The 14287-nt window shown below is 40.3% G+C and overlaps 1 protein-coding gene across 1 annotated transcript in view; it reads left to right on the top strand.

Moving 5' to 3' along the window:
* The window catches only part of LOC126418881 (cytochrome P450 6j1-like), a 141706-nt gene that overhangs the window by 88948 nt on the left and 38471 nt on the right, over positions 1–14287 (top strand). Inside the window, exons 4-6 of the mRNA XM_050085882.1 lie at positions 2210–2469; positions 4421–4544; positions 13433–13651. Of these exons, the coding sequence (XP_049941839.1) occupies positions 2210–2469; positions 4421–4544; positions 13433–13651 (603 nt within the window). The remainder of the gene's footprint in view (positions 1–2209; positions 2470–4420; positions 4545–13432; positions 13652–14287) is intronic.

Raw genomic sequence — 14287 nt, 5'->3', positions numbered from 1 at the left:
AGGCGAGCAATGCAAGGATGACAAAACCGCGCACATCGCGGAATACGGGGAGCACGTCTCTGTAGCAGCGAAAGGGTTAATGCGGCCGTGGTGGCTTTACTTCATAAACTGCGCGCTCCCCCCTAAACGTAAGTTTGCGAACTATACTATGGCGCTGCTTCTCTTGGCGGGTACAACGGGTAACGCAGCAATCTCCCGCGTCTGGGCGGGCATGCGCGAACTATAGGTCCGTTTGTGCAACTGAACCGATCATTAACTGGAAGTGGCTGTTTTCGGATACTTGGAGACCATTTGCACCCATTCATGGACGTTATGTTCCCAAACAACGATGGAATTCTTATGGATGAGTAAACGCCATGCCACTGGGTCGCAATTCATCGTGGTTGGTTTGAAGAATATTCTGGCCAATTCGTGAGAATGGTTTGGTCACCCACATCAGACGACATGAATTCCGTCGAACGTTTATGGGACATAATCGAAAGGTCCACTCGTGTACAAAATCCTGCTCCGGCGACACTTTCGCAACTATGGACGGCTATATAGGCAGCATGGCTCAGTACTTCTACAGGGGACTTCCAACGACTTGTTGAGTCCATGTGAAATCTAGTTGCTGCGCCGGGAAAAAGGAGATGCGACACGATATTGGTAAGTTTCGCATGACTTTCGTCACCTCAGTATACACTGGAATATGTTGGTTATACAACAATTTTCGTATATCTTCAAAGATTGAGTTTAAGAAAACATTCCGATTTTAAATTTTTTGTGATTTCAGTTCTAACCCCCAATATAGTTTTTCGTTGCTGAAGCTCATTTCTTGGTCAAGTGTTTGGGATGAGGGAAAACTAGATGCCCCATAAATGACAAAATGAATTTTGTGCAGAGTTTCATAGTTGAACTAAGAGCTGGAAACGGAGAAATAGTGTACCAAATTGACTGTCTTGAGGTCTAATTTTTTAAGAAAGTGTTTACTTGTTTGAAAATAATCAGGGCAATTAAGAAAAACTTAATTAGTGATTTGAAGGAAAACTGAAATATTTCACGAACAGCTGCCACGTAAATGAAGTGTCAAAAAGTTCATCTCTTCAGGACGTGTCTGCTTCGAAAAAGTTGCATTGGTGTCATACTGGATTTTTTAAATGACTTCTTTCGAAACAAGCACTAAATTTTGCAACATTTCGAGAATAACAGAAACTAGGAAGACGAATGAGGTGTTAATCTTCTATTTTGCGCATAAGAAATTACATTGGTGTGATACTTAACTGTCAAAATGATTTCATTCAAATGAAATTTAGGACATTTCGAGACCAGAAGACGCTGGCGGAGAAAATATGGCGTCAATAAGATCGCGCTTCCCAAACAAAATTGGAAAATTAAGAAATAAATTTTAAAAAGTAGATCCAAAGTTTTGTGAAATGATTTACGTAACAGTAGGGAAAATAATTGGAGAAACATTTGGCGTACCTTTGAATGGTATCCAAAATCATGTACAGCAAATGAAATGCGTCAAATGTTTCTTTGATCTATTTTATTTTTCAATTTAAGACATATTGTATCACAAAACATTTGAACGATACTTTTCAAACTATTTTTATATTTATAAATCACGTTACCAGTGTATCATTTTTTACGACGTTTTATCTATATTTTCAGGTCCTTTTAGTGATAATTTTCAAACTCGATGTCCTTCTTCATATTTGTAAACTAAATGAGTTTAAGTACGGATGGGTGCCACCACTAGCCCCCTTCTACGGGTGCCCCTGCTTTGGTTTCTACAGTATCTGAAAGGAACCTGTAAACGGACACTTAGAAGCGGACTTGCATGATCTTGCTTTGTTATATAGCTGCAACAAAAAAATGTTCAAATACGAAGAGAATATGAACTTTTGAAATGTTGTGCAACGTAAGAAACTTGAAGATTAGATGCATAGATTGGATAACTAATGGAAAGGTACTGAATTGAATGAGGAGAAATATCACAAACCTAAAACAAGGAATCAGGTGACCATCCTGCTGCATGAAAATGCAGTTATTTGAGTAATGAAGGTAAATGGTGGAGTGAGGGGTGGGTTTTGTGTAGGGGGACCAAAGTTTAAATACAGTAAGCAGATTCAAATGGTTGTCGGTTGCAGTAGTTATGCAGAGATGATAGTGGTGTGTAGAACTGCATCAGACCAGTGTTTGGACTGAAGATTAAAACTTGCTGTTGCAGATAGCAACGTGGAAGTGCAGGAGCTGATGGCGTGCTACACGACCGACGCGGTGTGTTCGGCATTTGTGGGCACGAAGGGTGGCGCCCTGCAGGACCCTAAGGCCCCCATGCGGGAGAGCCTGAAAAGGATCATGCGCGACGATTTGGTGGGGCAGCTGGCTCAGGCCATGAGCTTCCTGGCACCCAAGCTGTTCGAGAAGCTCAACATCAGCGTCATCAGGAAGGAGTTCGAGGAATTCCTTTATAAGACTACTGAAGAGGTATGACCACCTAAAAAAAGCTCTAGTTTTCAAGTGCGCAGCACCTAAAGTTTTTTTCCGATATGTTATGCACAAATCTCAAGCACTGGGTTCCAGAGGAGAAATGGTCCTCTTAGAACAAAAAAATATTGACTATGTTCCTGTTTATTTATAAGACTCAGACAGAAAAATTGGGTACCAGCTGCCTCATTCTTCCTTCCTCGGCATGTTTAAAAATTTTCCCAAAAATTTTGGCATTCAAACATATTCACACTCTTTTTGACATGCTACTCACCTCAAACTCTCGCAAGTTCCTCTAACTGTAGCTCACTCACACCCACCAGTTCACTGCTGTAAGTTGCTCATACCTATCCACTCCCAGCTGCCCTTTCTCACTCACTCACTCACTCACTAATTCAGCTCAACTCACTCTCATAATCTCTGTCATTGTCTCCTGCATCACAGCCATAGTCCCCTTCATTTTGTCCTACTATAACTGTCACCTCTCACTGTCACTGCCTCCCTCTTGCTCTCTCTCACTCCCTAATATCTCATTCTTTCCTTCCTGTTGCTGCTGTCTGTTCTCACTGTCACTATCTCTCTCTTCCTTGTTGTCATTGTCATATACTCTCTCTTTATCATTGGCTCCCTCCCATCCATTTCTCTTTAATTCCCCCCCCCCCCCCCCCCCCCTCCACCGGCAATGGTCTCCTTCACTCTTTTCCCAGCACTGTTCTTTCACTGCCGACTACGTTCCACTGCCACTGCACTGTGTCCCTTGTGTTTCTTTCAGACTGCACTGTTTCCTTCACTCTCTCTACAACACAATCACTGCCTACTATCTCTCAGTATTTATTATTTTTCCCATCTCTCTGCCTCTAACAACGTATTCCCACTCAGAAAAAAAGTGGTGCAAATATGTTTGCATGCCAAAATTATTGGAAAAATTTTTTAAAGGTGCTGAGGAAGATAGAATGAGGCACCTGGTACCTCACTTTCCAGTCATTCTCTTAAATAAAAAGGAACATATTTGCATTTTTTGTGCTCTGATAGGAGCATTTTTCTGCTCATTCCTACTTTTCCATGCTGGAGCAGGGCATGTAACTCATATGAAAGAAATGTATTGGTCAGTAAAATTTAGGTAGTTTACTTACGTGAAACTTAAATAATGCAAAGTAAATTTTACGCCTCAGACCGAATTTAATCTGCAAAAAAATTTGTGCACTTCAGTACTACAACATGGAGTTCTGTGATGATAATGGAGATACTTTTCAGCGTGTTTCTCCAAGAAACATTACTTTATAAACTGTGTTTTTGTCCCATACCAGATTTCACATGCCTATTTTATGTGTACAAATGGAAATGGATAAAGATATCAAGAAAGTTTTCAAAACTGGTCAAGGATGGGGATCTGAGAAATAATTTGTAAAAATTTCAGCCATTTTGTATGCATAGCCATTTTTGAATGCTCAGCTGGGTTTTGGTCTGCTGGTGACGGTGACAATATAGTAAAAAACCTTTTTGTTGAGTCTTCCAGGTAACTGCCCATGAACTAATGCCTCCATAAGTCCCATAAAGCCCACCGTAGACTAAATTAAATGCAAAAAGAACCAGCCAATATGCTCCATTTGCCTAAGGAGGAGGAAGTGCATAATAGTCATTCTTTGACCCTGTATTGTAGGATACTGGGTATACAAATGGTGCCTAGCCGAAGGGCTATCCAAAATTCTTTTATCACCAATAAAACCTAAGGTATAAGCACCAGATAATCCCATTTTTGTGTGCAGTGTTTTGGAATGTATTAGGTACACATGCTGTCACATGTGTGCTTGTTTTACTGAAGTGCTTTAAAAATTTTCTCAGTGTGTTTATCGTGCAACTACATTCCATAAACTTCTTCTTGAGGAAACCACTCTCCAGTTATGAACTCCTAAATGTTAGTCTGCTCTATGATGGCTTTCGTTGTTTACAGACAATGGCTTACCGCAAGAAAAATGGCATAGTGCGAGAGGACTCCATCGACATGCTGATGCGTGTCCGTGATGGACAGACGGATGAGTCAAAGCGCCTGCGAGATGAGACTGGCCAGGAATTTAGTACGTACTGTAGTTACATTCTACACTCTGCCACTACTCCTATTATGTAGAAGTAGGTTGGAATTCACATTTAGTGCCTTGGATAACTACTTATGCACTGACTTTGTCATTTGAGATGGTTGGATGACATAGCATTTTGCTGATACACAAGGTGTTTATAAATTAGTTATGCAAAAGTAATCTTTAATTGTGGAAAAGGTACATAACTTAAAGAAATGTATGGTAGAGCACTGACTTAAATATATCTTCAAGTTTTATTTACCAATATTCGGTGTGGCCACCTCTTGTAACACTGTAGAACTTTTTTAATAGCATCATCCAAGACTGCTGGCCGACCCTATGTGATGTGCAGACAATTTTGGTGAAATGATTGCACCAATTACTAACCATTTGCCTTTGAGGCAGTGACTTGCGATATTTCGTCCTGAATTGTCTCGACTGTAGTAGCGTACTTGGATTCATGAAACATAAACAACACTGTGCATGCTCTGACCATTATATGACCCTATGATGACGTGCAGTAACTCATCTGTGCATGCTATCTAGTGGGAAATTCGGGAACTAATGGTGTTAGGCAGGAATAAAACTTGTAGATATACAGTCAGCACTGTATCAAACATTTCTATAAGTTAGTTACTCTTTCCACAATTAAAGGTTGCTTTTGTATAATTAATTTATAAATACCTTATACACCTTTGAACAATTTTTCAGCTCCACACTGGGAAGTTATTTAATGTGGCAACCGTCATTAACAGCACTATAGGCAAATCATTTGTGGTGATAGATTTATTTTGCTTTCAAACTCGAAGAGCTTATTTACAGTAATTAAATTAAAATCCTTTATGTGTCAAGTTGTAATTAGGTACGGTTATTAAAATAATTTTACTTAGTATGATGTTTGCAATCAATTGAAAAACAGGCTTAGGTGAGCTAGCAGCAAGATCGTAATTTAGGTACCTCAACAACTGCTTGTACATCCACATGAATAATTGTGATGGTCGTTACCTTTTAAAAATGACTTTATATTTTATTGTGAAGCATCTGAACATAGCAATATCTTTCATCAAAAAACTAACAAACAAACAAACAAGCAGTATTTCTCTTGAATTTATGGTAATCTGTGTCTCCATCCTGAGTGTTACTTTTACAGTGAGATAAATAGTGTGGGCAGGTTGACATTTACTCAGATATTTTAGTGCATTTATTACCAAGTGGTGTGTGTTGATGGTAAAGCATCTTGTTTTCTAACTGAGTGCATGATGGCAGGAAGCACGGGTTGCATGTATGGTAGCAATCCATCTGGGCGGAACCACACATCTAAAAGCAATGATTCACTCGTCGTCATCACTTTATACTCCTCACGAGGCAGTCTCCTAGGAGACATAAAAGTGACTCATATCAGATGTGGCAGTAAGTCCCCCACAGGAGGACTGCCTCTAAATGTCTTCTGTTCCATGGCAATCTGCAAAATTCACCAAGGGTATATGTTTACCACTGATTGGTCAGCAAAGGTTCTTTGTTCCACCGCTCCAATTATACTATCTATGCAAAAGTATCTGGACAGCTATTAGAAGGACATTAATATGGTGCGTGTCCAGCTTTTGCCTTTGTAACTGCTTGAACTCTGCTCAGTACACTTTCAGTGAGGTGACTGAATGTTTGTGGAGGAATGGCAGAGAGTTGAAACAAGGGCAATAAGTGGTATTGGACACTGGGGTCTGGAACAAAGTTGATGTTTCTAACTTATCCCTAATGTTTTCATTGGGTTCAAGTCAAGACTCTGGGCAGACCAGTCAACTTCAGGAATATTATTGTCAACAAACCATTGCCTCAGACATGCTGCTTTACTACAGGGCTTGTTATGCTCATACAATCATTGTTTCCAAACTGTTCCTCTACTGTACACAGTACTCAATGCTGTAAAATGTGTTCATGTCCTTAAGTAGTTAGCATTTTCTGTTGGACAAGGAGGGGACTACAGCACAATGATGAAAAACACCTCCAGACCATAATGCCACCACCTCTGTACTTCGGTGCTGGCACTACACATGATAGCATGTTAAGTTCTACATCTACATCCATACTCCACAAGCCACCTGACGGTGTGTGGCGGAGGGTACTTTGAGTACCTCTATCAGTTCTCCCTTCTATTCCAGTCTCATATTGTTTGTGGAAAGAAAGATTGCCGGTATGCCTCTGTGTGGGCTGTAATCTCTCTGATTTTATCCTCATTGTCTCTTCGCAAGATATACGTAGGAGGGAGCAACATACTGCTTGACTCCTCAGTGAAGGTATCTTCTTGGAACTTCAACAAAAGCCCGTACCGAGCTACTGAGCATCTCTCTTGCAGAGTCTTCCACTGTAGTTTATCTATCATCTCCATAACGCTTTTGAGATTACTAAATGATCCTGTAACGAAGTGCACTGCCCTCTGTTGGATCTCAATCTCTTCTGTCAACCCTATCTGGTACGGATCCCACACTGGTGAGCAGTATTCAAGCAGTGGGTGAACAAGTGTACTGTAACCTACTTCCTTTGTTTTTGGGTTGCAGTTCCTTAGGATTCTTCCAATGAATCAGTCTGGCATCTGCTTTAACAACGATTAATTTTATATGGTCATCCCATTTTAAATCACTCCTAATGCCTACTCCCAGATAATTTAAGGAATTAACTGCTTCTAGTTGCTGACCTGCTATATTGTAGCTAAATGATAAAGGATCTTTCTTCCTATGTATTCGCAGCACATTACACTTGTCTACATTGAGATTCAATTGCCATTCCCTGCACCATGCGTCAATTCGTTGCAGATCCTCCTGCATTTCAGTACAATTTCCGATTGTTACAACCTCTCAATATACTAAATCATCATCCGCAAAAAGCTTCAGTGAACTTCCGATGTTATCCACTAGGTCATTTATGTACATTGTGAATAGCAACAGTCCTACGACACTCCCCTGCGGCACACCTGGAATCACTCTTACTTCGTAAGACTTCTCTCCATTGAGAATGTCGTGCTGTGTTCTGTTATCTAGGAACTCTTCAATCCAATCACACAATTGGTCTGATAGTCCATATGCTCTTACTTTGTTCATTAAACGACTGTGGGGAACTGTATCAAATGCCTTACGGAAGTCAAGAAACACAGCATCTACTTGGGAACCCGAGTCTAAGGCCCTCTGAGTCTCATGGATGAATAGCATGAACTGGGTTTTGCACGGTCGTCTTTTTCGAAACCCTTGCTGATTGCTACAGAGTAGATTTCTAGTCTCCAGAAAAGTCATTATACTCTAATATAATATGTGTTCCAAAATTCTACAACTGATCGATGTTAGAGATATAGTTCTATAGTTCTGCACATCTGTTCGATGTCCCTTCTTGAAAACGGGGATGACCTGTGCCCTTTTCCAATCCTTTGGAATGCTACGCTCTTCTAGAGATCTACGGTACACCGCTGCAAGAAGGGGGGCAAGTTCCTTCACGTACTCTGTGTAAAATCGAACTGGTATCTCATCAGGTCCAGCGGCCTTTCCTCTTTTGAGCAATTTTAATTGTTTTTCTATCCCTCTGTTATCTATTTCGATATCTACCATTTTATCATCTGTGAGACAATCTAGAGAAGGAACTACAGTGCAGTCATCCTCTATGAAACAGCTTTGGAAAAAGACATTTAGTATTTCAGCCTTTAGTCTGTCATCCTCTGTTTCAGTTCCATTTTGGTCACAGAGTGTCTGGACATTTTGTTTTGATCCACCTACCACTTTGACATAAGACCAAAATTTCTTAGGAAGTTCTTTAGGCCTTCGCCAAACCCAAACTGTTACATCAGATTGCCACAGTGTATAGTGCCTTATTACCCCAAATCACTGATTTCCAGTCACTGACTATCCAGTGGCATTGCTTTTTACTCAAATGCAAGCATCACATAGCATTGACTACAGAAATGTGTGGGTTATGAGGAGCTGCCTAACCATTGTACCTCATCTTTTTAACTACCAACACACAGTCATTGTGCTAGCTGGACTGGTGGCAACACTTTGGATGTCATGAGTGATTTCTTTCACTAATTTGATGCAGTTTTGTACAACCATCCTCTGCAATGCTTGACAGTCCCTTTCCAGATGTACATATTATTTACCTGGTCTTGGTTTAGCTGTGGTTGTTCCACTTCATAATCACATCACCAATAGGCAGCGAGATTTAGAAGGGTTGAAATGTCCCTAATGGACTCATGCAATATGCAATGACTAGACCATGTTCAAAGTCTGAGCTCTTCTGACCTACCCTTTCTGCTGTTATTGTTTCTCTACTGACAACACAATACTCCCCACCTCCCTTTGTAATTGCCTCTCATGACAGCTACTGGCCAATTCCACATTACATGGGGGTGTCTGGTTACTTTTGATCAGATAATGTATTCTTAGAAACTTTCATTTCCTTTTTTTAGTAACAGTTTTTTCCCCTCTGAAGAATACAAGAAAAAATTAGGTCCATCTAAAACTATTTCAGATTTCTCTCTCTCTCTCTCTCTCTCTCTCTCTCTCACCCTCCCCCCCCCCCCCCCCCCCCTCCGTGTGCACACTCCAGGCACAAATGTGATGATGCCACCTCACTCTCTTTCTTTACTGTCCTAACTTCCTGTGTATGAATGAGAGCTATTCAGAAAGTAAAGTCCAATCGATCATGAAATGGAAATCACAGTGAGAATCAAAAATGTTTTATTTGCAACCTGTCAGCTACTTTTCTATATAGTCACTGCTCTGACTTAGACATCTGTCATAGCATTGTACCAGCTTTCCAGTACGCTTGTCACCTGTGCTTTCTGCCTCTTCTCTATGCTGGTCTGCAGTTCGTTGTCTGTGCCAGAATGTTGTCTTCATATCCAGCGGTTCATGTGAGCAGAGGTGAACATCAGAGGGAGCCATGTCTGTGCTGTATGTTGGATGATCAAACCTATCCATCAAAAATGCTGCAGGGGCATCCTTATTGCCCCTGGAGTGTGCAACCAAGAATTATCATACGAAGAAAGTGCATTATAGGTATGTTACATGGGGTTGCATATCAGGCGGAACCTCTCAACAGACACCCATACTTGGCGGGAGACACTGTCGTGCTCAGAACTGAAAAGAGCAACTCAATGCAATTGACAGGCATACTAGAGACACTGTCCAACACATCTGTGCAAAACTTCATTAGATTTTCACTGTTGTTTCCATTTCATGACCTATCGGACCTTATTTTCTGAATAGCCCTCGTAGTTAATATGCCTAATATCTCGACAGTCGATGTGACTTAAGCTATGCGCAAGTGTCTTGGTGGATATCCGAATAACATGCCAACCTTTAATAAGGTCTATGTTTCACTTTCTTACATATCTGCATTCAGGAAGCAACTTATTCATTTTAGCATTTGATAGATCGTTTGTTGCAGTGAGCTGTCTTCAACTGCCAAATTCAAATGGTCTACATCTACATCTACATACATACTCTGAAAGCAACCATACGTTGCATGGTAGAGATTACCTTGTACCACTGCTGTCATTCTTTCTCCTGTCACACTCACAAATGGAGTGAGGGCCAAAGGACTGTTTATACATTTCCATACAAGCCCTATCTCTCATTTTGTCATTGCCATCCTTATGCATGATGATTGTTGATGTCAGTAAGGGTGTTCTTCAGTATGTTCCTAATGCTGGTGCTCTACATCTCCTCAATAGTAAAAATTGTGAAAAGAACATTTTCTCACATCCGAGGATTCCCATTTGAGTTCACAGAACATTTCCAGAATATTCATATGTAGATCAAATCTGCTGGCAACAAATCTAGCAGCATATCTCTGAAACGTTTTGATACCTTCCTTTAACCTGGCCTGCTGTGAATTTTTGACAATGTTGACTGTAATACTCTCTTTCAAATTGTAAAGGTGGCAGAGGTAAAATATGATAAAAATAAAAAATAAAATAAAATAAAATCTGTACAATTTGTACAGAAAGCAGATGGCAGTTATAAGAGTCGAGGGGCATGAAAGGGAAGCAGTGGTTGGGAAGGGAGTGAGACAGGATTGTATCCTCTCCCTGATGTTATTCAATCTGTATATTGAGCTAGCAGTAAAGGAAACAAAAGAAAAATTTGGAGTACGTATTAAAATCCATGGAGAAGAAATAAAAACTTTGAGGTTCGCCAGTGACATTGTAATTCTGTCAGAGATGGCAAAGGACTTGGAAGAGCAGTTGAACGGAATGGACAGTGTCTTGAAAGGAGGATATAAGATGAACATCTACAAAAGTAAAACGAGGATAATGGAATGTAGTCGAATTAAGTCGGGTGATTCTGAGGGAATTAGATTAGGAAATGAGACACTTAAAGTAGTAAAGGAGTTTTGCTATTTGGGGAGAAAAATAACTGATGATGGTCGAAGTAGAGAGGATATAAAATGTAGACTAGCAATGGCAAGGAAAGCGTTTCTGAAGAAGAGAAATTTGTTAACATCGAATATAGATTTAAGTGTCAGGAAGTCGTTTCTGAAAGTATTTGTATGGAGTGTAGCCATGTATGGAAGTGAAACATGGACGATAAATAGTTCGGACAAGAAGAGAATAGAAGCTTTTGAAATGTGGTGCTACAGAAGAATGTTGAAGATTAGGTGGGTAGATCGCATAACTAATGAGGAGGTATTGAATAGGATTGGGGAGAAGAGAAGTTTGTGGCACAACTTGACTAGAAGAAGGGATCGGTTGGTAGGACATGTTCTGAGGCATCAAGGGATCACAAATTTAGCATTGGAGGGCAGTGTGGAGGGTAAAAATCGTAGAGGGAGACCAAGAGATTGATACACTAAGCAGATTCAGAAGGATGTAGGCTGCAGTAGGTACTGGGAGATGAAGGAACTTGCACAGGATAGAGTAGCATGGAGAGCTGCATCAAACCAGTCTCAGGACTGAAGACCACAACAACAACAACAGTGTGAATTCTAAAGATTTGAGCAGTATTCGAGAATGAGTTTTACTTGGTCTCGTTTATAGATGAGCTACACTTTCCTAGAATTGTCCATAAACTGAAGTTGATCATTAACCTTCCTTACAGATGGCGCTCATTGCATTTGACGTCCCTTTGTAACATTACAAGTTACATGGCATTACTTTTAGTAATTGTTGCATGAATCCAGAAGAAATTCAGAAGATAAAATAATTTGTAGCTCCCCATTTGTGAGACAGTGGCAAAATTTTATGTGCCTTTAAATGCAGGTACACATTTTGATGTTTATGTAGATGTAAAACAAAATATTCATTTTGGCCATTAGTTCCCTAGCTTTAAGAAAAAAAAAAAACACACACACACACACACACACACCACGAAGGAATTATCTGAATTATACTGGAACAGGTAGATGTGACATACATGTACAAACAAACAAATGGGTATAATTTCAGAAAAACTAGATGATTTATTCAAAGAGCAAGAGCTTCACATATTGAGCAAGTCAATAATGTGTTGGTCCACCTCTGGCACATATACAAACAGTTATTTGACTCAGCATTGATTCACAGAGTTGCTGAATGTATCCTGAGGGATATCATGCCAAATTTTATCCAATTGGTGGGTCCGACTGTCAAAATCCCAAGCTGATTGGAGATCCCGGCCTATAATCCTTCAAACATTCTCGATTGAGGAGAGATCCAGTGACATTCTGGCCAAGGCAGAGTTTTGTAAGCATGAAGACAAGCAGTAGATACTCTTGCTGTGTGCAGGCAAGCATTATGTTGCTGAAATGTAAGCCCAAGATGGTTTGCCATGAAGAGCAACAATAGAATATCATCAATGTATGGCTGGGCTGTAAGAGTGCCACAGATGTAATGAAATGAAATGACAACCCAGACCATCACTTCTAGTAGTTGGGTGATATGGTGAGTGAAAGTTTGGTATTCCCTGTTGCCTCGGGTGTCTCTAGACATGTCTTTACTGGTCATCAGGGCCTAGAATCCTATTGACTGTAGTAGAATTGTCTTCATTGATGAGTCTTGTTTCGATGACCAGCAAAGGTGTGTCTGGAGATCTGCAAATGCAGCAGGACACCAACCTACCTGTCACCTGCCATACAGTCTCACAAAGAGCCATCCTGAACTTGCATTTCAGTAAGATAATGCCCAAACACAGATGGCAAGAGTTTCTACTGCTTGTCTTCATGCTTGCCAAATCTTACCTTGGCCAGCAAGGTCACCAGATTTCTACCCAATTGAGAATGTTTGAAGCATTATGGGGACAGCCCTCCAATCAGCTTGGCATTTCGATGAGTTAATGCACCAACTGGACAGAATTTGGCACAATATTTGGTGCCAAGCCAAATAACTGGTTGCATAAGGACAAGATGTGACAAACATATTATTGGCTTGTTCAATTTGTGGAGCTCTTTCTATTGAATAAATCATTCAGTTTTTCTAAAATTGAAATCATTTGCTTGTCAGTACATCATGTCACATCTACAAATTTCTGTCCCTTCGGATAATTCCTTCATGGAGCATTGTTTTGTTTTCTCTTAGAATGTATTATGATGAGATTCTAGGTTTTATTGTAAATGTTGTATAAAATTTGCACATAAGGAAGGTTAGGGTTCAACCTCCAGTCAACTGTGAGGTCATCAGAGATAGTGCACAAACTCAGTTTGCAGTATGATGGGGAAGAAAAGCAGCTGACCTTTCAAAGAAACCACCCTAGCATTTTCCTTGTTTAGTTTGTGGGAAACACAGAAAAAAATAAATATGTGTAACCGAACAAGAACTTTAACTGCCATCCATCCAGACATGATTTCAGTGTTCTACCATTTCACCTATGATGGGTCACAACTACACTTAATCAAATCCAATATTTTAAACTCATGTTTCTTTTTGTGGCCAGGATTTGACCAGAAAGATGTGGTGGCACAGGTGCTGACTTTCCTAATGGCTGGCTTCGAGACCTCTGCCTCAACCATGGTGTTCACACTGTACGAGCTGGCTCTGAACCAGGAGCTGCAGCAACGCATCCGCCAGCAGGTGAAGGAGGTGGCCGCCAAGCATGGTGGCATCACATATGAAGCAGTTGCAGAGATGACCGACCTCAACAATGCCATCAGTGGTCAGTTTCTCGTCATTTGTCCTTCTATCATCTAGACGATAGATGGAAACACACAAATTTTTAGCTGCAAACACATACTTGCACATGAATATATGACTTCAACACCTACTTTTGCACTACACCATCCACCATACAATGTTGGGGTAGGATACATAGCATCCTTGATGAACTTTCCTTTGTGGGCACTAGGCCATGGTCCAAGGCATGTATCTGTGCCCAAGGTTTCTATCAGTTACTGTGGGAGACCTCTTAGGGGGGTCATAAAGAATCTGGGGTCAGTTTCAAACATAAGCAAACTAAGCAAGCTGAACTGCAGTGGTCATTTCATGTCATCATCAGGATGCTGCCTAAGATGTCTAATTTCAGTTGTTGTTCTGTTTTATTTAACACTTTCGAGACAACCCACTTAGAAGCATGTAGAGCCTAGAAAACTGGACATTTATGACATTATTTAAAGCAATACTGACACATATGAAATTAAAATATTTTCAGGAGTAATACGGATTAAAAAAGACCAAGCTTAAAGATTTATTTTTCAGATAACAAATTTTAAAGCAATGATGACAAAGTATACCTAGCCTTCCAAAAAAAGTACATGGTGAGTTACTGAACAATTTATTCCACTTCCCCCCAGGG

This window comes from Schistocerca serialis, chromosome 9 (assembly GCF_023864345.2).
Source record: "Schistocerca serialis cubense isolate TAMUIC-IGC-003099 chromosome 9, iqSchSeri2.2, whole genome shotgun sequence".
NCBI lineage: Eukaryota > Metazoa > Arthropoda > Insecta > Orthoptera > Acrididae > Schistocerca > Schistocerca serialis.
Note: the sequence above shows the minus strand (reverse complement) of the source record. Positions and strands in the feature narration are given on the sequence as shown.